The 26,969-nt window shown below is 32.7% G+C and overlaps 1 protein-coding gene across 1 annotated transcript in view; it reads right to left on the reverse strand.

The window, feature by feature from the left end:
• The window catches only part of LOC126751956 (uncharacterized), a 157,274-nt gene that overhangs the window by 47,333 nt on the left and 82,972 nt on the right, over positions 1–26,969 (reverse strand). Inside the window, exons 4-5 of the mRNA XM_050462435.1 lie at positions 8,303–8,534; positions 6,650–6,797 (exon numbers count right to left, since the gene is read on the reverse strand). Coding sequence (XP_050318392.1) covers positions 6,650–6,797; positions 8,303–8,534 — 380 coding nt within the window. The remainder of the gene's footprint in view (positions 1–6,649; positions 6,798–8,302; positions 8,535–26,969) is intronic.

The following is a 26,969-nucleotide window of genomic DNA, read 5'->3' on the forward strand; positions in this document are numbered from 1 at the left end:
TTTTAATACATTTTTTAAAAAGTAACTAAATTCTATACTTTTACGTGAAAAATTATGGTTGAGAAATCGTTGAAGACATGCCTCGTTCTGGGCCAACTTCGGCCAAGGAAATGGTGCTTATCTGAAGGCCCTCTCAAAAAGTGTTAATGTTTTTTTTTTTTTTGATAGAATGAAGTGCATTAGGTGGAAAAAGAACAGTATTTTACAAATATATCTTTTATAAAAAATATCCCCATATATGGAAATTTATTATTCACTTTAATTTATTGTTAATATCGATAAAAAAGTTTACTAAAGCACACATATTTCTTTTCTACAGCCTGCTAAAAAATATCCCAGAAAGGGAAATTTTTTTTAATTCCATTCCATATAAATAAATTCCAAAAATATCAAAAAATAACTACTTGGCTTTGCCCTTCGCAGAGTAGATTATGTAATATTTGTAAAAAAAAATGTTTTGTTGGAAAATGTTATCGAAATTAGTATCTGCAAACCGGTATTCCTTCACTTTATCGTTTTTATCACCTCCACTGTCATATGCAGGAAACGATTTTAAGCTAAACATCACAATTTGCTAAACATTTATTTTCGTATATGCTATTTTACTGCTCACAACTGTAGTTTCACGCATAATCACATGTACATGTGTATTTATGGGCAACTGCATGTATCTCTGAACACATCTTCGCATTGCTTAGTGGCGTTCAGCTAAGCTGCACTTTATGTCGCTTTAATGTTGTTTACAACTGTTGTTAATGTAGCAAGTTGTTATTGTTGTTATTGCATTTGTCATGCAACACTTGCATTGCTCTGTCTTTATTATTGTTTGTGTAGTCAAGTTACATAAACGTGGCTTAAAATGTGAACTGATAGTGGCTGTGATTGATGATTGCATTTTGAAAGATTTTAATTTTTTTTGCGCTTGTACATTTTTTCGATTGTTTTTCGATTTACTGCTTCCTAGACAAAGCTGTTATGCAAATGTTGCGTTAAAGGTGGTTTATAGGAAATATGTTATATGAAGTGTATGAAAATTTCCCATTCAATTGGTATTATACATATACTTAATTATATCTAAAAATCAGTTTCCAAACTTCTTTATTTTTAATTTTTATTTACTAATTTACTTTTTCAATTTATTTATTAATTTTATTTTTGAATTTTTTTCCTAACTTTTTTAATATTTTTTTTACTATTTTTCATTGGAAATATTTGGTTACCCTGAAGTCAAAAATCGTTAATATTTCATATAAGGGTACAAAAAGCTATATAGTAGATTTGTTTGTTTGTATATACTATACATATCTATGAATCAACTTAAATTTATCTAGCATTTAGAGTTCCACAATAAAATAAATTAAAATAATTCTCAAATTAAATTTGCATATTTCCCACCTTCGCTTATCCATTAGTTCGGTTAAGCATTTTAGCTGTCTGACATTTAGCTATGAGAGGTTAATTGATTGCGCAAATGATAATCGAGTGCACTTTATTGTGTCTATTTCATGGCAAATTAAGTAAAAATAAACATTTTTCGTTTTGGCTGAACTTTAAAATGAATGTACAATTGACTGTATTGCCAAATACTGAATTCTTTGTTTTTCTTTTCGTGATTGATTGAAGTATTTTCAAGTTAAATTGCGACATTAAGTGTGAAAGATTGAATGAAATTTTTTCTTAATTTAAATGGGTAAAGAGTTATTGCTAAAGTTGCACAGCTGATATGTTTACATGTCATATTTAAAGGATTGAAAAAATAGCTTCGAATTAGGAATTTTTTGCCTTAACGTCAATATAATATAACAAAATAATGCAAACAATTTGTAATATCACAACATTATATATTTTTCGAAAATAAAATGATAAAAATTTTTCAAAAATGATACCACTAGAAAATTTTCAAACAAAATAATTTATAATTAAGTTCAAAAATTTTAGTAAAAATAGTTAAAACTGTAATGTAAATAGTAATTTTATAAATAGCTTTTTGTTTTGTCTTAATAGAAAACAGTACGCTTTGTGCAAAAATGTCATTATTTTACAAATATACATTTTATAAAAAATACCCTAATCAGGGAAATTTATTATTCACTTTAATTTATTGTTTACTTTGTTTAAAAATGTTTTGAGACATATATATTTAATTCCCACGGCCTGCAAAAAAATATCCCTTAAAAGGGAAATTTTTTTTTAATTTTTATTTAATTCTTTAATAAACAAACAGGTGAAACTAGTAATCTTAGTTCATGTGAAGGATTTTTGGACAATGATAGTTTCTTTTTCACAAAATCATACATATGTTGTATGTATGTACATATTTTTAATATTTAAATTAAAAACTTTTTGTTAAAAAAAATTTAAACTGTAACATATGTATGTACATACATACATACATACATATGTAAATGGTAATTTTATAATTTGTTTTTTTTTTTTTTGTTTCATTTTTGTCTTGATAAAAATAAGTGTATTTTATTCAAAACAGTCACTATTTGACAAATGTCCGTTTCATAAAAAATATCCCCGGATATGGAAATTTAATCTTTACTTTAATTTATTGTTAGTATCGATAAAATGTTTATGTAGATACATACATTTCATTTCTACAGCCTGTAAAAAAATATCCCTAAAATGGGAAATTATTTTTAAATTTCCTATTTGACTATTTAAAACAGGAACAGGCATGGAGAAATAAACCGACTAATTTTAATTAACATAAAAAATATTTGGACATTATTAGTATATTTTTCACATAATAACATGCAAAGTTTTTCTTTAGCTATCGTCCCTCTAATTAAAAAAAAATCCAATTCAAATTTTCCAGTTCCGCTAACGTTTTATTATGACTTATTCCTCAGCAAACGCTTTTTCCACTCCCATTATGGTGAAAAAATCGCATTTAATATGAAATGCTGAAATGAATTTTTCCACGCTTTAATTAACTTTATGACAAATGAACACTAAAATATGCATACACTCAATTTTAACCCTTCAAGCTACACACTTACATACATCCGTCTATAAAACTCGTAAATTTTTGAGTGACTTAATGAAAAATTCATAAGAAAAGCCACTAAGACTGAAGTGGAAATAAGCTTAAATGGGGACGAATATTTTGTTGTTATTTACATCAAATATATGCTAGGGTTATGCAGCACGCTTTAAGGTGGCTAAAATGTGATTATTAAATTCGAATGGGTTTGGTTGTGGAGTGTATAATAATCCTTGCTGAGGTGCGGATGGGTTAAGAGAAGATTATGTGAGAAATTTGTGACTGGAAGTATTCGCTGGCATATTATTTATTAAAAAAATCTTTAAGAGTAGAGGAAACCTAATTGTAGTCAGTAACAAAGTGCCCTGTAGAATATCCTAATCTTTAACAGTAGCAGTGTGAAGGAATCCAAATTGTAATGATAAGTGCATAACCATCCTATAACGAAAAATTTTGTGTGTATGAAATCTAAAAATTACTGGAAATCTAAGGTCTATTCTCTCGTTAAAAAAAGTATTTTTAAGTAAAGGAATTCTAATTGTGTTCAGTGTCAAAATGCATATTAAACCTATAGGAATAAATGTGTGTTTATGAAATCTTTAAATTCCGAAAGATCTAAGGTCTACCGAAGAGTTCTTAGACAGCTTTTTAAATTTTATAAAGTAATATTGTGCCTACCATCCCTGGAGGGAGTAGAAATGTCAATGAAGCTTTCAATGTACTTATAGTAAATGCCTGTACGTCTATAGAGTGCTGGACTAAGATATATGTATTAGATATAGAAAGAGCTTTTAAATAGGGCAATCCATATTTTATCCAGCAACAAAGTATATATCAATACTGCGAACAATATTTGAGGTCAGCGCAGCGATATTTTTTCTTCTGTTTTGAACTTCAGAATCACTGTGGAACTATGTATGACTTCAAAAACAATGAAATGAAAAAACACCTCACTTCTTTACTTGCATAAATCCTTAAGCAAACCAAATTTTCCTATAAAAATATCTAAGCGGAATAGGCAAATGCCATAGGTACTAGAAAAAAGATTCTAAAATAGTTGTATTTGAGTAAATAAAAAATATTTGAAAACGATATAAAATCCATTATTTATAGTTTTAGAAGCTCATCATTCGCCTGTATCGTGGTTGCTTTCCTAGCAGGTCTCTTTATGCGCTTGTTCGTGTCGGTAGTTAAAGATAACTCGTCATTTCCTGTGCTAACATTTGTTTGTAATGAAAACAAAACTCAAAATAATGATTTTTCATATATGAAATTCATACATATTTAATACAAATGAAGGTCTCCACATACCTACAGAAAGTATATGCAATACTCTTGTATGAAAGTCCAGCTAAAGAGTAAGTAGAACTGCCTATGCGCAGATGAGTATGTTATGAAAAAGCGCCAAATCATTTTATGTTGATTAATTTGCATATGAAATGTTGCACACCCAAATATAATTTCCGGACTCAACATAAGTTGACCCACTCCAATGTGAATAAAAGGGAAAATATTTAATGGTGGCTTAGAGAGTAACATACATCCATACAAATGACGGATATTTTTGACTGTCATAAAATGGGTAGATGTGTAAATTCCTATAAATATATATGTATATATCTCACATAATCATGTGCGTATAATCAGTGATGATGGTAAAGCACAAGTAAGGGTAGTAACCGCACCAAAAACTGGAGTGCCCATAAAAAATTTCAAAAAATTACAAAAATATCAAAGCAAAGTACAATAAATGCCGACACACAGCGCGCTAATAATGCGAAAAAGAAAAAATATTTACCCTTCACGCGCATTACTGCTGAATGCTGACATATGCTCCGCTTTGTTGCATACTTTTATGCGCTAATGCATAAAACGGAGCACCTTACGGCCCAACCCCATGAATGTAAAGACATTTTACGCCGCTTGTTAAATGCTTTTTCCGTGTCATCACTACGGAAACAAGTTACGCCTACTTTTACACCAGCGCCGAGCACTTATCAAGTCCCAACTTGATGATATTTTGTCTTTACATAAACTCCGCTAATATTATTTCAACCCTTTGCTGTTGATGTTTTTGGCGCAACTTGCACACTTTGCTCACTTTTCGCTGTGTAATCATTATATTGCAATGATTTTTCAAATTAAGCATAAATATACACAGAAACACAGTATGAATAAGCCACTACGCCCTAAAGCATGCTAGACATTAGCAAATTTGCGCACGCCTGACAGCGACAAGCACGCAAGTATGCACTTTTCGGTAGCAAGTGCACAGCTGCCTATTGTTTGTCGGCAATTTGCGTTGCAGTTGTGTTTTGAAGCATTTTGGCTTGGCATTGCTTGACTTTCGCCATTGAGATTAACTTATTATTATATTTTTTTTATTGGCAATACCTTTTTTCCCAAAAATTGCATGCAACAATCACATGATGGCGTCGTTAGTCTGCTGGCAGTTAGCAGCAACAGCAAAGAGGTCTCCAACCACAACAACAATAAACAAATAAATATAGAAATTGACATATGCTGGCAAAAAAAAAAGAAAAATTCACGTTTGGGCGTCGTCGTTAACTGTCTGCACGCGATTTGCGAGTGCGTTGCACGTCTACGAGTGTCTGCCCCGTACACGTGGAACACAACAAATATGCCCTGTTGCCCGACACCCTCACCGCTGCTGCAGAAGGCAATCAGCCTAACCTTTGCCTTTGTTGGCTCAAGTACTTTGGTTGCTTTTGTTTTTTATTCGCTGTTTGCTTTTACTGCCCCCTTAACGACTTAAATTACAATTTTATTAAGCACACGAAAGGCGCTCTGATAGCGTTTAATGTCTCGAATTCGCATTATTGGCGCCATTTGGGCGCATTGCTGACAGTGAGGGGTTTAAATAATACAGTGTATGGAAGATAGTCAAGGTAAAACCGAAATAAAGTCATGAAAATATAGTAAAGAGTTCACTGAGACTCTTTAAGGGAAGTTTCTGCGACAGAAATGAGGGAAGAGGTCTTCTAGGAAATATGCAAGTATATATCCAGGAAAAAAAACTGAGCAAAAATACTATACAACTGAGAAACAACTTCTGGAATTATTCCAAACAAGTTTTGAATATTCTTCTTATTATCAAAAAACCGTCACAACCCAAGACGCAAACCTGTGTTGAAGCTTATCAGTGTTTGACACCTTTTTCTATCCAACCGTTTTTAAAAAGCCTTAAGGCCATTTGTGCCGTCATAATCTAACATGAAGTGATAAAATTGTGAAAGACATTGCAAAAAGAAATAAGAATGATCAAAAGGTTTTGACAAATATTTAAAAATCTCATCCTGTATGCTATACACAATGCTTAACTTAAGATAACCAAAATATAATACAATGAAAAATTTCTACATACAAATTAATATCACAATATCTCTGTGTTATGTTAGATCAATTCCAAAAAAAATTAATCAAGCTCAAGAAATCATCCATTGAGTCGTCGACTTATGACACTAAACTTCAGTAAGAATTCCTTAGTTATACTAAAACTCTTATAACCAATCATAGTTTAAAAATTAGGTGAGGAAACTATGAAAGTTATACTATGCAACATGAAATCGATTAAGAATTTACGTATTACTAATTAAATAAGTTAATATTTATACAAAGTCTTCAAAGTTGACTCACCTTCCCACGGACAACCGACAATTTCTGCACGTAGACACACAGTTCGATCGTATTGTCCATAAGGATAAATACGAATTTTCGACGCAAAAATTATCGGTTGCAATAAGTTCTCCACCTCACTGTATGTGTTGATGTTGCCGGATAGGATCTGGGTGTGAAATTATAAAGAGAAAATAAAATATATTTAATAAAATCGAAATTATTATTATGCCAAGATTAGAGAAAATGGATATTCTATAGGTTATATTGGCTGCCTCAACAAATTTCTAGTCAGCTCAAAGCGCTTTTTCGATTTATAAGGGTATTTACGATCAATTTTATAGAAGCTCTGGGAACCACAAAGGAACGGAGTTATAAGCTGTTCAAGTAAGTTTCTGGTTAGGACCGACCAGTTAACATAAACTAACCTAAACTAGGTTCTATAGATGGGGTTCAAGAAACGAAGCTTTTCGATAATGTTCGATTATTTTTTTATGAAATGAAATTATACAGATGAGTGTGCTCCCTGTACAGATCGACCAATTAACATAAACTAACCTGACCTAGGTCCTGTAAGAAAGCTTTTCGCAATATCTGGATCACTTTTAATGAGCTTTTTAAAACTGAATTACTAGAGCTGTAGCAGGCACAGAAACGTTACAATAAGGAAAAGACTTTTTCGTCAAGAATAAAAATCAACCTTGACTTACATAGTATACAAGGTGTTCGAAAAATATATTACCATGGTGTTGGTCGGTTCATACTAAATAAATTCCAGTAACCTTTATTTACGTGTCTACAAGTATTATGGAATATTAAATGTTGGACAAATGTGAGGAAGTATTTAAGATAGTCATACTATCTTATTTCGGCCATCGTAGACTTTTCTGATTCTACTATATAGATGTATTTGGGGTGTAATATCTGATGTTTCTAATCTTATGGCTTTAAGGAATATTACGTTAGGTTAGGTTAATAAGGTAAGCCAATAAGCGACGCGCAGACCAGTTTCGGTCCTTTGCGATACGAAATGGAGTTCAGTTGTTAGGTCCAAAAGAAGTACTCATCCTTTAGAATACCTGCGCTTGGCACAAATTGTAAAAGGCTCTACAGCCTCACTATCGACACATCCTCCAGTATATCATAACATACGCAAGAGTTGGTCCATTGTTTTCCTGGTGCCATGCTCTAGATATTTCTTGCAGTCTTCTCGAGAATATTAAATGTGACTTTAGATTTTTTCGGATTTTTTTTTATATAATTTGGACTTTCGGTTCAAAGATACTATTTTGTAAAGCTAAAGCAGAAAGTTTTAATTACGTTGGTGGTATTCTTCCCGAACACTTAAGGAAAATGAACCTTTTCTCAATAAGATCACTCTTTTTAAACTGTAAACGAGCCAAAAGGTTTAGGGAGCAATGAGTTGTATCTTTCAAATCTTTCTAGCTTTAGAGTAAACTATTTGTTGGTACTATTTGCTCTATAGTTCAAAATATCTCTAGTAGTAGTGTATTTAAATATTTCCCAAACAGAATATTTCACTTGCATTTTCAAATTTGCTTTTAGTTGCTTAAATCGCAGTCAATATAACTTTATCTACAAATATCATATCACTACTTTTCCCATAAAATTAAATACTTCTACAATCTACCATATCTCATAATCACCACTCACCTCCTTTCCTTGCGTATTCTTCCAGCGTTGCCATTTGGTGAAACCCGGTCGCCAATACTCCAGCACATAGGCTTCCGTATACTCTTGACCTTGACCCTTGCCATAGCGACCCTGCGTACGTATCGCCGTAATGACATGCGTTTGTAGCAAGTCGACCTGCAGGTAATCTTTCAACGCATTCGAGACCATATGTTTGGGGCACCAAGCGCCGCCATTATTATCGGTTTTCAGTCTGAAAAGAGTAAAGCAAAAAAAATGTATTTATAAATTAAGCGCTTGAAATGGATTGAGTAAAAAAGGTGTAGCAAGCAAAAAAAATGTTGCAAAAGGCAGCCAAAAAAGGCGGAAAAAGTTGTTGAAATAAAATCTGTGCGTTAATTAAAATTCGCGCAAGCCGCACCAAAGTGTGGATATCTCCACCAATGTCAGCGAGTATATGCGCCAATACCTGTGTGTTTCTCCACCAAAGCTGCTGTGTTTGTGGTTGCAAGGTAAGCAGCGGCAACGGTTTGGCTGTCGGCTGATTGTTGGCCGTTGATAAGCATCCGCTGTGGCTGGCTACCGTTGCCGCTGCTATAAAATATGCGCACAGTAGCAATTGCCGAGCGACTAGCTACCGCAGCAGCTACCGCCGCCGGCTCGCCCGCCCCTACTATTTTTTATTGTTGATTGCTTCGGCGGAGGCTGCTTATAGCTTTGGTTGCAAGTAGCGGCAGCAATAGTAGCCGCGCCAGTAGTTAGGCTGTAATGAACAGCTACGCTATAACAGCTGCAACAACAACACCAGCAAGTAGCTAAATGTTGCAAAATATCATAATCGAAGTCTTAAGAACGCCAATGGTTGCGCATGCAATGTGCTGTTGTCGTCGTAAAATTTGTGGCATGCAGCACATTGTTCTGACATTTTAATACGCGCGCAACGTGCAACATGCTACAACGCCGACAGCGACAGCGACAGCAATAGTTATGTAGTTGCAGTTGATTGCTTACTGTAAACGAAACGCGGCGATAATAAAGAATATCTTCATGTGTGTATGTATGTGCTTGTATGTATGTATGCGTGCATATATATAATTGACTTTAAATGACGGCACCACACAGAGTTTGGCATTTGCCGCTTTCGGGCGTAAAACGCATGCGACAACAACAATAACAATAACAACAGCAACAACAAGAGGATTGTGAACTCGCGAATGTTTCAATTTCAAGTGGCATGGCTTAACTAAATGCGGTTAACGCGGTTCTCGCAGCAAATTGCGCTTCTGACAATATGTGCATATGTGTGTGCATGTAGCCGCCTCTTCTGCCGGCCTATGCCGTCGCTACACCTTTTTGATAAGTTCGTTAAGCCAACATCGGCACTGAGACAAGCGACCAGCAAGTAGCAGCAGGATGTTGTCTACGTAATTAAGGATTAATTTAAATTATGTGCTGCTGCCATGGCTCTTTGGCTCCAGCACGGCGTTATTGATATTCTAGAAAAACGGCAGCGTGATTCAAGGGATAAGCGTTAAATGAAAAGTAGTTGAACTAGTGTAAGCGTATAGCTGATTATCATTAAGGCCCATTGATGACCGGATTCAGCAAAGAAATTTTTTTTTTGTAATCTTGTTAGCAATGTTACAAGTAATGCATATTGACCGAGAGTCATACTTTGCAATCAATACCAATTGTCATAAGTTATGATTACAAATAAAATTACCACTGTTATTGACGATTTCAGTATCAGTACAATATACTACCGGTATTTACAAGTAAAAATAAAATCAGCAATATTTTTATCATTATTATTCCACAAATATTTAGAAAATATCAATACTATTAGTAGTATAAGGATCTTTTCAATTACAAATATCTTCACATTTGCGAAAACTGCCAACTAATTCACCAATACTTAATTGATCCACTAATTTATATATGATTACATTGTAATGATTACCATTACCATTACAAGTATCACTAATAATTATCAATACTATTGCTACAATATTAGCAAAACTACGGACTTACAGCAACGTCTTAAAACATTACACATAATTAGCATGTCCTCTAATTGTATATATCACTACTATTTGCAACAATGAATGCAAATACCATTACCATTATTATTGGAATTACCGTCACTTATGCTATGCTATTCGCACTAGTATTGTTATTACTAGTGTCTATACTTTTACCATTTCAACCTTAACCAATATCATTATCTACATATATCACAAATACCTTATACAAATACCACTACCATTATTATTGGAATTACTTTAGTTATGTCTTCGATTCCACCAAGCTCAATCACTTTGAAGACTATATTCTATATTATAATAAAATCACGAATCATATTTCCATTATCATGCTATTAACATTGCCATTGTCAGTGCTAGTATCTATATTTTCATTATTTTCAACCATTACGAACACGATTATCAATACAAATAAAATTTCATTATTAGTGTAATGGTTAGCTTTAATATCGCATATAGTAGTAGCTGTGAGCAAACTTTCACCATTTACAATCAGTCTCAATACCATTACTACTGTGATTACCAATACCATTACATCTACTATTAACCATGACATTACCACTGCGATTACAAATACTATTAGTACCATGATTACCAATACCATTACCACTATGATTACCAATAACATTACCAATGTGATTACCAATAACATTACCACATCGATTACAAATACTATTACTAATATTATTACCAATACCATTACCACAACGATTTCCAATAACATCACCACTGGGACTACCATTAACATTACCTCATCGATTACAAATACCATTACCACTATGATTAGATATACAATTACAAAAACATTACGTGTAAAAATTTTCAATATATCAGTAATGTAATCAAATTTTATTAAATATTTTTTGTGTATCCGATAACTTCAAAAGTTAAGCTATAACTAACATAGTGCCTTCTCGTATTTAAACACAGTGGCTTTACAAACCCGGCAGCTCCCTGTGCGTGTTCGCTTAATTGCAAACATTTGTGGCTACAACGCGTTTGCCTATAAGTCGATTGGCGGTTTTTATGCTCATTTCGAACTAACAGCACAGCACACTGTCCGCCATTCTTTCGTTGCTAACCTGTGTGCCTTTTATTGATGTTATAAATTTCCATTTTCATTCGTGCAGTTGTTGCTATGTGTAACAGCTTACCACGGTAATTTGTTGTACTTTCGCCTGTGGCAAGGAGTAGCTTAATATGGTATATATTTGTTGCCTACAACAGTTTAATCATTAACCGTAGTGGTGGGTGTTCGAATGGTTAAATTTATACTAATATTACTGTGAATATTTCAACGGGTATTATAATTTAAGTATAAATAAATAAGTTGAAGCGATAAATTAATTATAAATTCGTAGTAGTTTCAAAATCGACTTAAGCTCGCTAATCAGCTTCGAAAATCCTAGAATTATTTTAAGTAAAATAATACCTAATTCACTACAGCTGATTCGGTAGATATCATTGCTTATTCACCCCAATTTTTCGATTAATACTCTTATCTCAATTAGTATATCGCTCATTTTTTATCATTATCTACAAGCAAATCAATATTTACTAATGCTTGTATATAGTATGTATTGTATATATAGTATACCAGACATATATTTTATTACATAAAATAATTTATCAATTTATTAACACTTTCGTATACAACATTCCATCAATGAGTCTCACAGTGACTTCCTGCCGCTTTGATATGTACTGATTGACAACTTATCTTTTTATTTATCATTATTTTTCCAGCATTGTGAATAAGTTACGTAAATTGAACTAGGGGAGCGCAATATTTGCTAATTACTTTTTAAGTTCACAAATATTTGGTGACGATAAATACCAATACGTTCGTGGGTATAAAAATATACCACAAAACATTCCCTGTTCTGCGACTAGCCGGAAGTGTGTTAGATTAACCTTCGAAATAAGAGGTTTTCTTTATGTTAAAAAGTAATAAAAATTATTTGGAAGTAATTTATGACAGTTGAAGTGCCTATTGACATTTTGAGCATGACTTTTAAACTCATAATCCCATTTTGGCCAAAGTCAAATTAAATATTTTACACTCTTGATAAATATACACTATCAATCTTCAAATTGCTTACCAATAAAGCCACTCTGCCAGTCTTCACAATACATCAAAGTTAAAACTTATTCTTTCTAGCTTCGAATCGCACTTGAAAATTTGTTACTTAAAACCTACACTATTAGTTTTCCAACTAATAAACCTAATCAATCAATTTTCTAGCCTTTCTTAATCACACTCCTTCAGCTGTCGCTAATTGGAAGCTTTTCTTAACTCAATACAAATGATATCACAAAACGACGCTTAGAAGCTGGTGATATTTAATTTTCTAATCTATAGCGTTTATCGAAACAAAGTTGAAACATTTGCCGTATACTGAATTTTTTAAAAGTTTCCTTTTGGTAATTAGTTTCCTAAAATATATGAGTACAACTTATTACATATAGATAGAGGTTCTTTTTGCGTCTAATACTACGTATTCTTCTTTTCTTGTTTCGCTTTATGATTAGCAAGATTATTTGCTTCACTTTTCGAACACAATTTTTGGGTTGAGTTCATGTTTTGAGCTTGGAAAATTTTGTTCTCTAATTTGTGTCTAACATTTTTTAGCTTGGTGTAATGTTCAAAGGTTTACGAGTTTCAAAAAATCGAATTTTTTTATTGCCTTATTAAACTATACAACACTTCTAGAACATTGTCCAAAATTTTCAAGTTGATTCGAGTAATAGTTTCGGGGATACAGCCTTGAGAATTTGTGCGCTCGAGGCAAACTAGGCTAAGTGCGCCGTCTTTGAACGCGTTTTTCTCGAAACAGTGTTTTTGAAGTCGGTTGGCAAGATTTCTTCCGAACTACTTAACCGATCATCATGAAAATTTACACAGGTCTTTGAGATACAATTCTTAAAGACTTGGACGAAGCATTTTTTTTCGATTGCAGCTACTTGAAAAGAAAAAATTTTTCACTGAAATTATAATTTTGTTAGTAAAAACATCTGCCAGAAATCCAATTTTCAGGTTATTTTTCCTTTCTCTAAGATCTAAGTTAAGGTTTTTACCTAAAATACGTATTTTTTCACTTTAGATGATCCTGTAAGGAGTTATCCTGCCAACGCGGGGGCACCTTTTTTCGAGAGGTCACCAGAAATGGCGTCGCAATGGCTGAGCTTAAAATATTTTTTCCCATAAATTCAGAATTTCTTTGTTAATAGTGTAAGTTTGTAACCAAAACAATGCTGACAATAGGCTGTTTTTTACCCGGGGAAACCCCTTAAACGTGTTTTCAGGACATTCTGTTTGCAGAATCAATGAATAAAATTTCTTCGAAATGGTTAGAGCTAAGTATCTGTTTGAATTCACACGAAGAAATAATTATTTTAACCATTCCGATGTCTAAATATTTTCAGAAAAACTATACTTTTTTGGGAACCCGCCATTTTGGCGAAAATAAAAGTTTTAGCTAATCTTTCGATCATTACCTATATCCATATATAGCAAACACAAATCCTTTGGTTTTTGGATTTTAAGCAGACAAATCTTTCTGATTGTAAGACACCTTTTTTCGTGATTCTGCCTGGAGATCAGCTGCGGAGGTAAGGGAATCAAAATTTTTTCAAAATGTATCACCGTTTGTTAAAGTATTGTAAATTAACTTGTTTTTATTTGTTAACCATAATGCCACTTCGTAAATGCCAACAAAGTTGGAAGAAATTAGATCAAAGTCATTCAGAAAAATCGTGGTTACAAATCTCTAGAACAAAACTTTTATTTCAAAGATTTGGTTGCATATATTTGCAGCAATTAAAGTCTTAGGAAAACGATAGCATAAAAATTTGCTAAAATGTTCGAATAATAATATAGATTACTTGTGTTTTACAATACATTAATTTGATATAACATAAACATTATGAGAATTGGTGGCTTAAGCGCAACCTCACGAACGAATTGAGCAGAAAATGCTACGGCATGCATAACAATGAATACATTTACTCACTACATTCATAAAATTTATGCACACAAAGATATTCTGCATTAACTTTCATAATTTTATAGGTATATCGACTTATGAGCTTTTCTCAAGTAATTTTCATAGCTAATTGTTACTTTGTTTTTCGAATCCATTAACATTTTCACAGGATGAGTCTACCGCACACTTAGCTAATAGATGTGCTGCCTTAAAAGCCTCATTTGCAATACTTAAAAATCCTCCACCTTATCGTCGCAAGCCTTATAAGGCTTCTCAACTGTCAAGCCAAGATGTTCAATGCCAAACCAAGAAATTAGCAGCGAGTGCAAATAGCGTTTATTACAAACAGCAAAGGAAATGTAAACACACTGTACATACAGACATATGTAAATAGAATATAAATGGAAGTGGAGTGGACTGTGGTCGGAGTTTGGCTAATCGTTAGCGGTTGGACGGAGTTAAACGACACTAAAGCCGAACTTCCGTGGCTGTCAGCGAAAACATATGTATTTCCATACATACATATTGACGACGTCTGCCAGCTAAGCAGACTAGCAAGTTCATTATAATATTACTGCCATAAAAATTAAAATGCAAAAAATGCGAAGACAGAGACAAAACAGAATACATGAACAGAAACGAAGAGTTAGAGAAGAGAGCAGAAGGAACTTGCATTTCACCGCAGGTATCCCGTAAATGAATGTCGGAAAACGAATACCGACTGCTGTTATCGAATTACCCGAGATTAGCTTAATGACAGTTGATGTTGCTGCTGTTGTTGTTGGTGGTATTTTATATTAACTGACTAGTTGCTGGTTTGTTGTGCAGATGCAACGCATAGACGATGTGAGCAAAGTAGTAGTCAAGTTGAGTGCTTCACGAGATAGTACTCGGAGGCTACTTCAAATTACTGCATACTTAAAATATTTAAAAGCAACAACGACAACAACAACACAGCGGTAGTTTGAGCGCTGCACATTGACAGTACATTAAATTTTGCGCCACTGCCAAATGGCATGGCGTATACTCGTAAAAATGGAGTAAAATCAGTGAGGCAAGTAGCAGCATTACGACGGATGTGGCATGCAAGTAGTTGGAAATTGGTTGAGATGGCAGACGAAGCGAGCAAGGGCATGCACGCAAAGGATACACGGTAGCGCTTGCAGCGCGTGCATAAAGAAGTGACTACAGAAAGAAAAGTAAATAAATAAAAAATGAAAAATAAAATGAAATACAGGAAAAAGCGTTAACTTTGGTTGCACCGAAGCTGGAATACCCTTCACAGCTGCATTTATTATAGCTTTTTATTGTTATTTATATATAATTATACATATTATTATAACCAATAAGGATATAAAATAATATTTAGATTGGTTTTGAACCGTCCATTTGTATGGCAGCTATATGCTATAGTGAGCCGATCTAAACAATTTCTTTGGAGATTGTAGCCCTGCTTAATAAAAAAATTCCAGCCGAATTTCGGGAAGATATCTCATCAAATGAAAAAGTTTTCCTTATAAGCACTTGATCTTAATCGTTCAGTTTGTATGGCAGCTATATGCCACAGCAACCCAATCTGAATAATTTCTTCGGAGATTTTAGCATTGCTTTTGAAAATAATCCACGCCAAATTTCATGAAGATATCTCATCAAATGAAAAATTTTTCCATACAAAGACTTGATTTTGATCGTTCAGTTTATATGGCAGCTATACGCCATAATGATTCAATCTGGACAATTTATTCGCAGATTGTAGTCCTGCTTATTAAAATAATTCCAGCCGAATTTCGTGAAGATATCTCATTAAATGAAAAAGTTTTCCCTACAAGCACTTGATTTTGATCGTTCAGTTTATATGACAGCTAAGTATATGCTATAATGGTCCGATATGAACAATTTGTATGAAGATTATTGCGTTGCTTTAGATAATAGGTCATGCCAAATTTCTTGACGATAACTCGTCAAATAAAAAAGTTTTCTTTACCAGGACTCGATTGATCGATCAGTCAAGCAAAAACTGAGGGACTATTTCGCGTATATATAAACAGACGGACCCGGCTACATCGACTCAGCTCGTCACCCTGATCATTTATATATATTCATACATATATATTTTAAAGTGTCTAGTTTCATCCTTGACATTACAAACTTCGTAGCAAACCTAACATGCCCTGTTCAGGGTATAAAAATTAAAATAAAATCAAAAACACACAAAAAATGAATTTAAAAGCAACAAAAAGACATACAACAAAAGATACTTGCAACCAAAAAATATATGCAGACATTTATTCAACTAGTTGATGCTTGATTTTGTTGTGGTTTCTGCATGTTGCAGCAACATCAATTGTGTCATTGTCAATGTTGCGGCCACATTAACTCGTGACATTATTTGTTCGCTGTGGAGTTGCTGACAGTTGAAGTTGAAGTTGCAGTGGTAAAGGGCAGCATTCGTTGGTACGAAGCAGTCAAAAACAAAAGAAACTACAAACAGTAGCTGAATTTTTCCGGTTTGTTGACTTGAGCAATAATAATAATTAAAATGAAGTAGCAAAACATCCAACGCGAGGAGGGGCGCAAGCACAATTTATAAGCATTTCTAGTGATCTTTATGTGAGTGGAGTCCTTAAAAAGCGCATCTTCATGCATGGGCAGCGCACGAAATGACTAACTAAAGATTGTTTTCGCCCAGTAATGGACCAAAAGTCAGCAATTACTGTTGGTGAGTAGACTATAAACAATAAAAACAATGCCAAGCAGCTGCCAATAGTTGCTGTGACTGATATAGGCATGAATAAATATATATATTTATATATACTGCTATAAAATATCCAGCAGTCTGCGGTTGCATGCCACAGCACATCATCAAATTCAGTTGCAGGCATTTGCAATAACGCAAAGTGGTCGCTAGTAAAGCAGCATAATAATGAATGGCTATAAAATTATAAAAAAAAGCCAAATAAATACGCTGCCACTCAGGCGCAGCAGAAACAACAAAACAACATTTTGTCGCTGTCTATGTTGTTTCCTAAACTTTTATTGATTTCGAGTTTCGCAAAAGAAAAGCAGAAAACAGCAAATGTTGCCCGACTACTGGTTGCCAATTTTATGCAGATTATGTTGCAGAGTTGTAAAAAAGTCAGATTTTTATAGCTTAACTTAATTGAAAAAGTTTTTTATATACCCTTTGGTTATAAAAATGTTTATATTTAAAATAAAAGTGATTAAAAATTAAATAATAAAAAGAGTTTAGTACGAGGAGGAGAAACTTTAAAGATTTGTGACTTAGAAAGAAAGTTGGAGTTTGAATAATATACATATTTATATAACGTTTTCAAGAAATAATTTCCTTTCATTTATTCTTGTGCTTATGTTGGAGTAAGAAAACTAGAATTTTTTATTAAGTAGGCGGAATTTAGACTATTTCATCGCATATTAGCAAATTACATCGGTCAACAAAATAATATTTTCTTGAGTTTCTGTTTTCATGATCATATTCTGATTTAAAACATTGAGCAACAATAAAATTTTTATTTTTAACTCTTAATTGTTATAATTAAAACCTGTAAGACCTGTAAGAATTCCATACTATCCGCGGGTGCGATTGATGAGTCTTCTGCTTTGTGTGTAAGAAATATCTTGAAAGTTCGTGTTCTCTGAAAACTTTCAAAGGAAAAGGGAAACCCCCTTCGAGGATATCGGAGCTAACGGAGATCAGATCTTCAAGCAGAAGACTCTGATGACGATTGGGCGCTATATAAAGTAGGACTGGCTATATACAAGTCCGAGTTAAAGAAAGATAGGACAGCCTCGAGGAGAGACTTCTGCGAAAGTGTAGAGGGCTGTCATCCGTTTTAGTGAAATATTCTATTTCCCTGGGGTATGTAAGAAATTCTGATGGTGCGTGGATCGTAAGCAGCGTGAGATTGTTGAAACTACAGGTACTCCAGTATATTCACTTTTCGTTCATCCATTTCGCTTAAAAAGTGTCACTAGATTTATAGATGAGGAATGCACCGCGACCTTAGGTCTATTGTGCCCAATCACCAGGAGAACTTTAAGGTGGCTGTACAGATGATGTTGTTGCACCAGCAGAATTCTGCCGAATTGATAGCGCATAACCGTATAAAAAGTCCGGGTCCGTTCCAGTTACGTAGACCTGACTGTCTTGAGGACGGAAGGCTGTACAGCCTTCAAAGACCTTTTGGATGAACGTCACCTCACATGGGTGCTGAACTCGTTCAAACCTTCAAAGACCCTAATGGCATCATACCTGCGCAACTGCAACGGACAGTAAAGGTGTCATGCAGCTGAGTGGTCCCCATCTATGCGAACTGAGTTAGATTAGTCAATGTTCCGAAAGCCTGAATTCTAGTTAAGGTGGCGTTTATGCCGATAGGCTCATTAGCCTATCCTCGTTTCTGCCAAACTCGTTGGAGAGACTCATGGATCTGTACGATATTAGGAGCAGCATGCCAAGGCGTAAACTGTTAAGAACCCATGCCTACATCAAAGGTAGGTCGACCGACACTGCTTTACACGATGTATTGCCATGGCTGGTGAGAGCCCTTACCAAGGAATTTTTAAGGGAAATTTGGTATACTTAATTTAAAATAAATTGAGGGCATAGCTAGCGTGACAGCCGGAAAACAACCGATTTTCGGCAATTATATATCAATGGCGTTATAAATTGTTTGAAAAGTTTTAATGAGTATTTACATTGGGAAGTTTTGAAGAAAAAAGTAGGATATTTTTCTTCCTTTTGAGTTTTACCTCAAATTTTTATACGTTTTTTTGTTGGGGAAATCAAAAATTGGGTTCGAAAGAATTAAAAATTAGATTGTATTATTCTTCTGAAATAATAATAAAATTAAAAAAAATGTTTTTATTGAAAAAAAATAAAGAAAAAAAGTGCTATGAAAAATGAAAACATAAAAATATTTTCTTCTATTAAATTTTTTTTATTAAAAATATTTTTATTTTTCATAACACTATTTTTTTCTTTATTTTTATATTAATAAAAAATATTTATTATTTATATATGTATTTAAAATATTAAAAAAATATTTTTGTTTTAATTCACTCTTGGGTTTTTTATAAGCTTTTGAAGTTTAAAACCAAATTGAGTATAATAAAGAACTTAATAAGTTTTTAAAACTTATTTTTTCATTTACATAATATTGAAAAATCTTTTTATTTAAAAATTGTAAAAATTTATACAACCTTTAAGGTACGAAATTTTCATGCGGTATTCAAAAGGGCACATTAAAGTGACCATGTATACGGCAACTCATATAATTTCTTGCGCTTTATGAAAAATTTCATTCAATTTTTTTATATTTAATCATTCTCTTAACTCCGGCGATGACAATATCTAACGACAAAGCCTACCAAATACAATACAAGTCAATTATCTAAGTATTCTGCCAACAGCAATCAGCCGCATTGTTGAACCCCTGCACACACTTTGTGCCAAACTATGTATTGAAAATCACAATAAAAAAAAAGAAAATAAAAACAAAACATACACAGCATAGTAATAATAAATATATTATAATAAACACAAGACTTAAGTCTTGAGGCGCAAATTAAAAAACTATTATTCTTTAACACCAGCCAGCTTAGCGGCTCATCAGCATTTAATTATAGACAGAAGTGCTATTGTGCATACGTAATAACAAAATTATGTGAATTTTAAATATAATTTGGCTTTATGAATATAACTACATTTATATTTATGTATAGTATGTATATACGTGTGACTTTTTGTGCTCAATTATTGTTTATTATATTTGTTGGCAGTCTTGGTTGAGCCGAAAGTTGCAAAGCCAGTGGAAGTAGCTTTGAAGAAGCCAACAAAAATATTGTTTTTCCATTTTCTCCATGTAATTACATCAACCATACATAATTATTATTTAATCAATTTATTTGTTTGCATATATCAATACATAATTATGCGTTTTATTTACACACAAGCGCAGAAAGATTAAAATTTCGCTTTTCAGGCCATTTACAAGTAAATGAAGAAGATGAAGACGGGAATTAGTTTTTGAAAGTTGTATGTCAGACTTACCTAATTCATTTATAATTGCTTTATTAAGCTGGATAGTATGAGAAAAAAATTTTGGTGCTCAAGGGTTTTGCTAAGCCATAACAACTTTTCTCAAAATTAGATGTTATTAAATAAATTTAAATTATGCATATGTATGTCTTCCCCAGAAATAATTTGCCGCTCTCGCTACAAATAAATATTTCAATTTTTTTCTGAAAATTTAATATTAAAAAAGGTATTGGCAATTATTTTGAGATAACCAGTTATTTTAGTAATAACGGAATAAATACACTTTAAAAAAATTTTTAAATTTAAAAGAAAAATGGAAAAATGTTTTAAAAATTAAAAACAAAATGTAGAAAAAAATAATTTTGGAAATTTAAAAAAAACATTTTTGAAAAAAGGGTTTGAAAAATCTAAATTTATGAAAAAATTTATTAGTAAATATTTTAAAATAAAAGAAAAAAATGGTTTTTATAATTTCAAAGATTCAAATTAAAAAAAAATGTTGTAAAAAATAAATTTATCAAAAAAAATTTATCAATTAATTTTTTTTTCTTGAATATTTTTGTTTTGTTTTTATACAAAAACTATTTGTAAAAATCAAAAAAAAAAATAGAAAAAAAAATATTTTTTATAATTTAAAAAATTCACATAATTAAAAAAAGTTATGATAAAAATTGAAAAATAAAATAAAAAAAAGTTTAAATAAATTTTTTTTATTATAATTTGATAAATTAAATTTTTTTTGTTAAAAAAATAGTTTTTATAACTTCAAAAATTAAATTTTTTTTATTAAAAAAAAATAGTTTTTATAACTTCGAAAATTCAATTTTTTTTCGCCCATTGCCCTTACGAATTATTTTGGAAATATGCTTTTAAAGATCCGTTAATTACTAATAACGGAATGCATTTTCCAAAAAAATATTTTAAAAATAAAAAAAAGTTTAGATAATTTTTTTGTTATGATATGAAAAGTTCTAAATTTAAAAAAAAAAAAGATGTTTTAAAACAATTAAATTTACGTAAAAAAAAATTTATAATTTACTAATAATCGATAAATTAAATTTTTTGAAATATTCGCAGTTAAAAAAAAAGTAATTAACTTTTTAAGTGGTATAAGTATTTTAAGACAAACTTCTGTCATTCAAAAATGTATTTTTGAAAAAATCGAAATCGTATATCACGAAATTTGATTACAAGTTTATAAATACAAAATATTTTGAATTCAACTCCACCCTAATATAAGTTTATACCTTTACCGCACAAGAAAGATACCAACTTATTTCAGAATTTTAAGATTGATAAGAAATTTTCGTACAAATTACACTTAATGTAACACCCTTTAGAAAGGCATTTACCGCCAAATTACACATTCATGCCTCATTAGCACCCAGCAATTCAAATGTCAACAACAACTTGACCAGATGCACTTGCATAGCTTACGCTGCGGAAGTATAAAGCAAAATCGAATCTGAAAGCTCTCAAAACGCTTTGGAAATAATGAAGAAATACGCGTGTGGTGCACAAACAGCAGCAAAGAAAACCACGTGTAATTGCTGGCGACTACAAAGGCAACCGCCTAAGGCGGCAAGCAGCAGACACAACACATAACATAAATAACTGTTTATGAAATACAGCAGAATAAAAATTGAAGTTGAAGAAAGCCAAAGACAGCGCAGCGAAATAAACATGGAGCGGCACAAGGGCCCTGGGCATCTGTTGCTTACACTCATAGCCTGTTGCAACAGCGCTAAATGCAGTCTCGGCGCATTTTCATACCTGGACCGCAATTGCCAGTGAAGAAACAATGCTGCTGTGGCGCCGATCCGAAGCGATCTGCGCATTTATGGGCACTTCTAGATACCTTGCGGCGATTTGCTTTTGTAAATAACTGTAGCATTTCTGCACATTAAAATATTGCCTATGCTGCAAGGAGATTTAGATTTTTTATTATTTATTTGCAGGTATTTCAAAGGGAGCGTTTATCTTTTTTACAGGGTGAAGACAGCTATGAAACAGCAGGCCGCTAACTATAATGAAAGGATGTATGTATGTATGTTTATAGTACGAGTTAATATATTATAAGTAGAAGGATGTTATTTTCTAATATTAAAATTGTTTTCTCATCCACATTGCTTATTGTTTCTTGTTGCAATCTGGTCAAGCTTGGTCAAAACAAATATGTATACCTTTCGCCTCACAATCCAGTAACCCTTTGCATTGCATTCTCTTTACTCACATTCTTGCTCTGTCTTTGGCTTTTCTCTGTTGCTTGCAGTACATAATTATAGAGCACTACTAATTACTATGGTTTTCTTGTACTGAAGCAAGGGAAATTAAACGAAAAAAATCAAAGAAAGAAGCTTTCTTTTCATTTCTTCAAATCCCCCAACAATTGTTCTAATGAATGCTGCCTGAGTTAGCAATTGTATGCTGTTACTTAAGATGTTTTGTAAATGACGTTTTGAATGTTAATAAATACATGTATTTTATAGCAGCTCCTTGGCCTAGTTCTGCTGTCTTTTGTCTCATTTCATGACCTTTTCATTTCTTAGCGTTAATCTGGAAGCTTTTTCTGTGATAAAATGCATGCGGTATTTTCTGTGCTTTCTTTACACAAATCACAAATTAAAAATGAAATTCGTGTAAAAAGTGGAGTGCGCGAACAGAATGAAAGAACATATAAATTTCTCACTTATGAAATATTTCTTAAGAAGTTTTTAGTAATAAGCCGAAAAAAATGCTAAAGCTAATACGAATGTAATTATTTTGAAAACTCTGAGCTTTTAAAGCTTTTCTTAAGTTAAACTTAAATTGTTAATGCTTCAATCTTCATCTACGAGTGTAATTATTTTGTACCAAGCTTTTGAAAATTCGGAGCTTTTATGATCTTAAGCCTTTTCCTAATTTAAGATTAATTTAATTTTTTAATGCTTCAATCTTTATCTATGAGTGTAATTATTTTTCATCAACGTTTTGAAAATTCGGAGCTTTTGTAGCCTTAGAGCTTTTCCTAATTTAAGTTTAACTAAAATTTTTATTACTTCAATCTTCATCTACTTTCAAATGCAGCACGGTAGATTATTTAGTAACGTGGCCTATTGGTTTTAAGCTTAATATTTATTCTTGTAGCATTTGAGCAACCTCCTTCTCGAGCAGATAATCAAGGATTGTAAACTAAAGATTTAGTAAACGCGCTGGAGCCAGTAAAGAGGAAAAAACATATACTATAAATTACATTTTTATCACTTTTGCAATATCACCCAAGAAGCTTTTACAAATTCGGTGGGATATGTAAGTTTAAAGCTATACGAGTGCAGTCGTTTTCGATTAATTTTTCTAGGATAAAAGCTTTTAAAGATGCTGAGCTTTTAAAGCCTTTCTTGTTTAAGTTTAAAAACCTTTAAATTAAGTACGACAGCGTATTTAGTAGCGTATTTTCGAAAATAAAAGCTTTTAAAAAATGTTGAGCTTTTAAAGCCTGTTCAAGCTTAACTACCTCCAATAGCAATTTAGCATAATTGCGTATTTAGTAGTGTGAACTAGTAACTTTAATGCTTAGTAGCTTTAAGCTTAATCCTTGATAGTTTTAGTATTCAAATAAAATTCTCAAAAATTTTATGAATGACTTTAACAATATGCTTCCCGAGCAGGTAGGTAAGTATATATGAAGGGATTCTGTAAGCCAAACCAGTGTCCAGAAAGCAGCCATTTATTACTAGTTGTATTATCTTTGTAGCTTAAAGCTCAAAGCTCGATCCAACTAAATATAAAGTTAAGTTTAGTAAAGAAATAACACATAATTAACGAGAGTATGATACACTGAAATTCTTAAATGGAAATTACTGACTATATCAAACTGAAACTGTTTAGACACTGAGTACATAAGTCCGATAGAAGCGGAATATAAACACTACAGCATTGATTTATTCTATTCGACAAACGATAGATCTGCCAGTTTCTTTATTTCATATGCGACAACTTTTATTGCTGCTATAGTTTTTAAGGTACATTTTCCGTGAAGCTTAAAGCTCAAAGCTCTATTCGGCTGTTTTTAAATATAAAGTAAATGTACCACAACTACCATACTGAGAACTACCATAATTAATCAGACAGCCGAAATGGCAGTGATGGCTTTACGCTTGATAAGCCGATATTAAAGAATTTAGGTTTACAGAGTGGAGAAACAAACGACCAACTCTCCAAAATATAATAGATTGATATGAGTTGAAGTGAGCAGATTAGAGGAAACTGCTGGATTTACAGATGTAAGGAATAGTATGAAACAAATATTACAGTAAACGTTTTTAAAAGTCTTCCAGTTTGACTGAGCTTGGAAAATAGTTTTTCTGCTTCTCCTTTTTTACAATTGGACGGCATTGCTATACGACTCATAACGAGAACATGTTTTTCTCTAATCTAAAATAATTACCACTCAAACAACTTCCGATTACATGTAGTAATCGTAATGTAATGCAAAAGTGTAGGTACAAAACACTGTAGTCCGGATGTCTCAACATCGTCAATACCAAACGAAACCAATAACTGATAAAAAACAAACTCGTTTTTTAACTACGCAATACTTCAAGTTATTTTATGCTCCACATAAATTCCGAAAATTCAAAAATTTCAAACTATTCAAGTACTAACGATTATCCCCAACGTTTGCGCGACGCCACGAAGGTCATAAAAGAACTTATTCCCAAATTCGTGGTAATTGCAGTTTAAGCATAAAATTTAATTGCAAATCTCAAAAACCGAAGTCATAAAAACTAAGAACATTTTTATTACGCGCACATAGACAGCCGACAGCCAACAGTCAACAGCCGAGTGGTGACAGCGACCGCGAGATTGTGAACGAAAATTGAAAATGCGTTTACTGGCAAAGTAAGCAAAAACAAAAACAACAAAAGCAAGAGTGTATGAAGCAATACAAAAGGTAGTTAGTAATAATAAAGTGGCATAAAAATTGCAGCCGACGAATTGTTGAAGTGATTTTTCGCCACCGAAATGCCACAAGCACGCAGGCATGCATAAATTACTGAAAAGCAGTTTAATTTTTTTGAGTTTTTTTTTTTGGAAGCTACTAGTATAATACCATAGACAATCAATGCATATTGTTGTTTTTTGGTGTGCTATATTTTGTATTTTTATACCCTGACCACGGTATATTAAGCTTGTTATGAACACAGAAGGAAACGTTGGGGACTCTAAATATGATTGAACTGAAACTTTCCACACATTCTTTATTCTCACAGAAGCTGCTCAGCCGTCGGAACTAACAAAATCTCATTACTGTAAAATATATGTAGCTGCCATACAAACTCAACGATTAAATTTAAGTGATCGTATAGAAATATTTTATATTTCGCAAGATATGTTCACGAAATTTGGCTCAGACGATTTTCGACAACAGTGCTATACTATACAAAGAAATTTTGCCGATCGAATCACTATAGCATATAGCTGGCATACAAATCGCTCGCTCAAAATCTACTCCTTGTATTGAAAACTTTTTCATTTGACAAGATATCTTCACGAAATTTGGCACGAATTATTGTTTAAAGCAATGTCTTAATGTCCGAAAATATTACCAAAATCGGACCACTGTAGCATATAGCTGTCATACAAAGTGGCCGGTCAAAGTCAAGTTCTTGTATGGCAAACTTTTTCATTAATAGAGATATCTTCTCAAAATTTAGCACAGACAATTATCCATGGCAACACTACAATCTCTGCTATTATTGTCTAGATCGGATAACTATAGCATATAGCTGCCATACAAACTGGACGACTACTATCAAAATAAAAATATTTGTACACCATTCTATGCTATAAGAAAAACACCTGTGAAGGGTATTATAGCTGCGCTGCAGTCGAAGTTAACGTTTTTTCTTGTTTTGGGTTCATTAAGGCGTCTATTCATACATGCAATTAGCGTAGAGTAGTGCATTTTTTCCTCACACACGCACAGCATTGTCTGCAAACATGCACAATTATGCCTGTAGTGGTGCACCACAAAATATTTAATTGCCAACATAATTTTTGTCAACGAAAAATCACGTTTGAAATGTAGCTAATAAAAGTATACATACATATAAACATGCCTACATACTTACATCTAGTAAACAATATTCAAGCTGGGTGTGGATCACGTTTGCATGTGATATATTGTATGTAAATATGAGTGTGCGTCTCTATGCCCGCATGTCTGGCAGATGATACTAACCAGCCAGACAGCAAACTGGCTAGCCCACAATCCACATTCACGGCGTACGCTTTATAGTGGTGCATGCCGATAAATAACGTGCAAGTATTTAAGTAAGCAGACAAGTATGGTTATGGCTATTTGTGTGTAGTGCTTGTGTTTATCACAATTTTTGATTTGCTATGCTATCGCTTCCTGTCGAGCAATTTCGGTGATGAGTATTTGCATTTTTGTCTCGATTTTTTTTTATGGCGCTCAAGCAGCGTTGCGTGCTGTTGGCGCTGATTTTAATATGCAGCGCAGCTTTAAGTAATTTTTAATAGCGCAACTTACTCTATTTTGACTTCGAGGAGTTTTAATGGTTATTTATGGATATTTTTGGAAATTAAATGGTTTAAAA

Source organism: Bactrocera neohumeralis, chromosome 3 (assembly GCF_024586455.1).
Source record: "Bactrocera neohumeralis isolate Rockhampton chromosome 3, APGP_CSIRO_Bneo_wtdbg2-racon-allhic-juicebox.fasta_v2, whole genome shotgun sequence".
Taxonomy (NCBI): Eukaryota; Metazoa; Arthropoda; class Insecta; order Diptera; family Tephritidae; genus Bactrocera; species Bactrocera neohumeralis.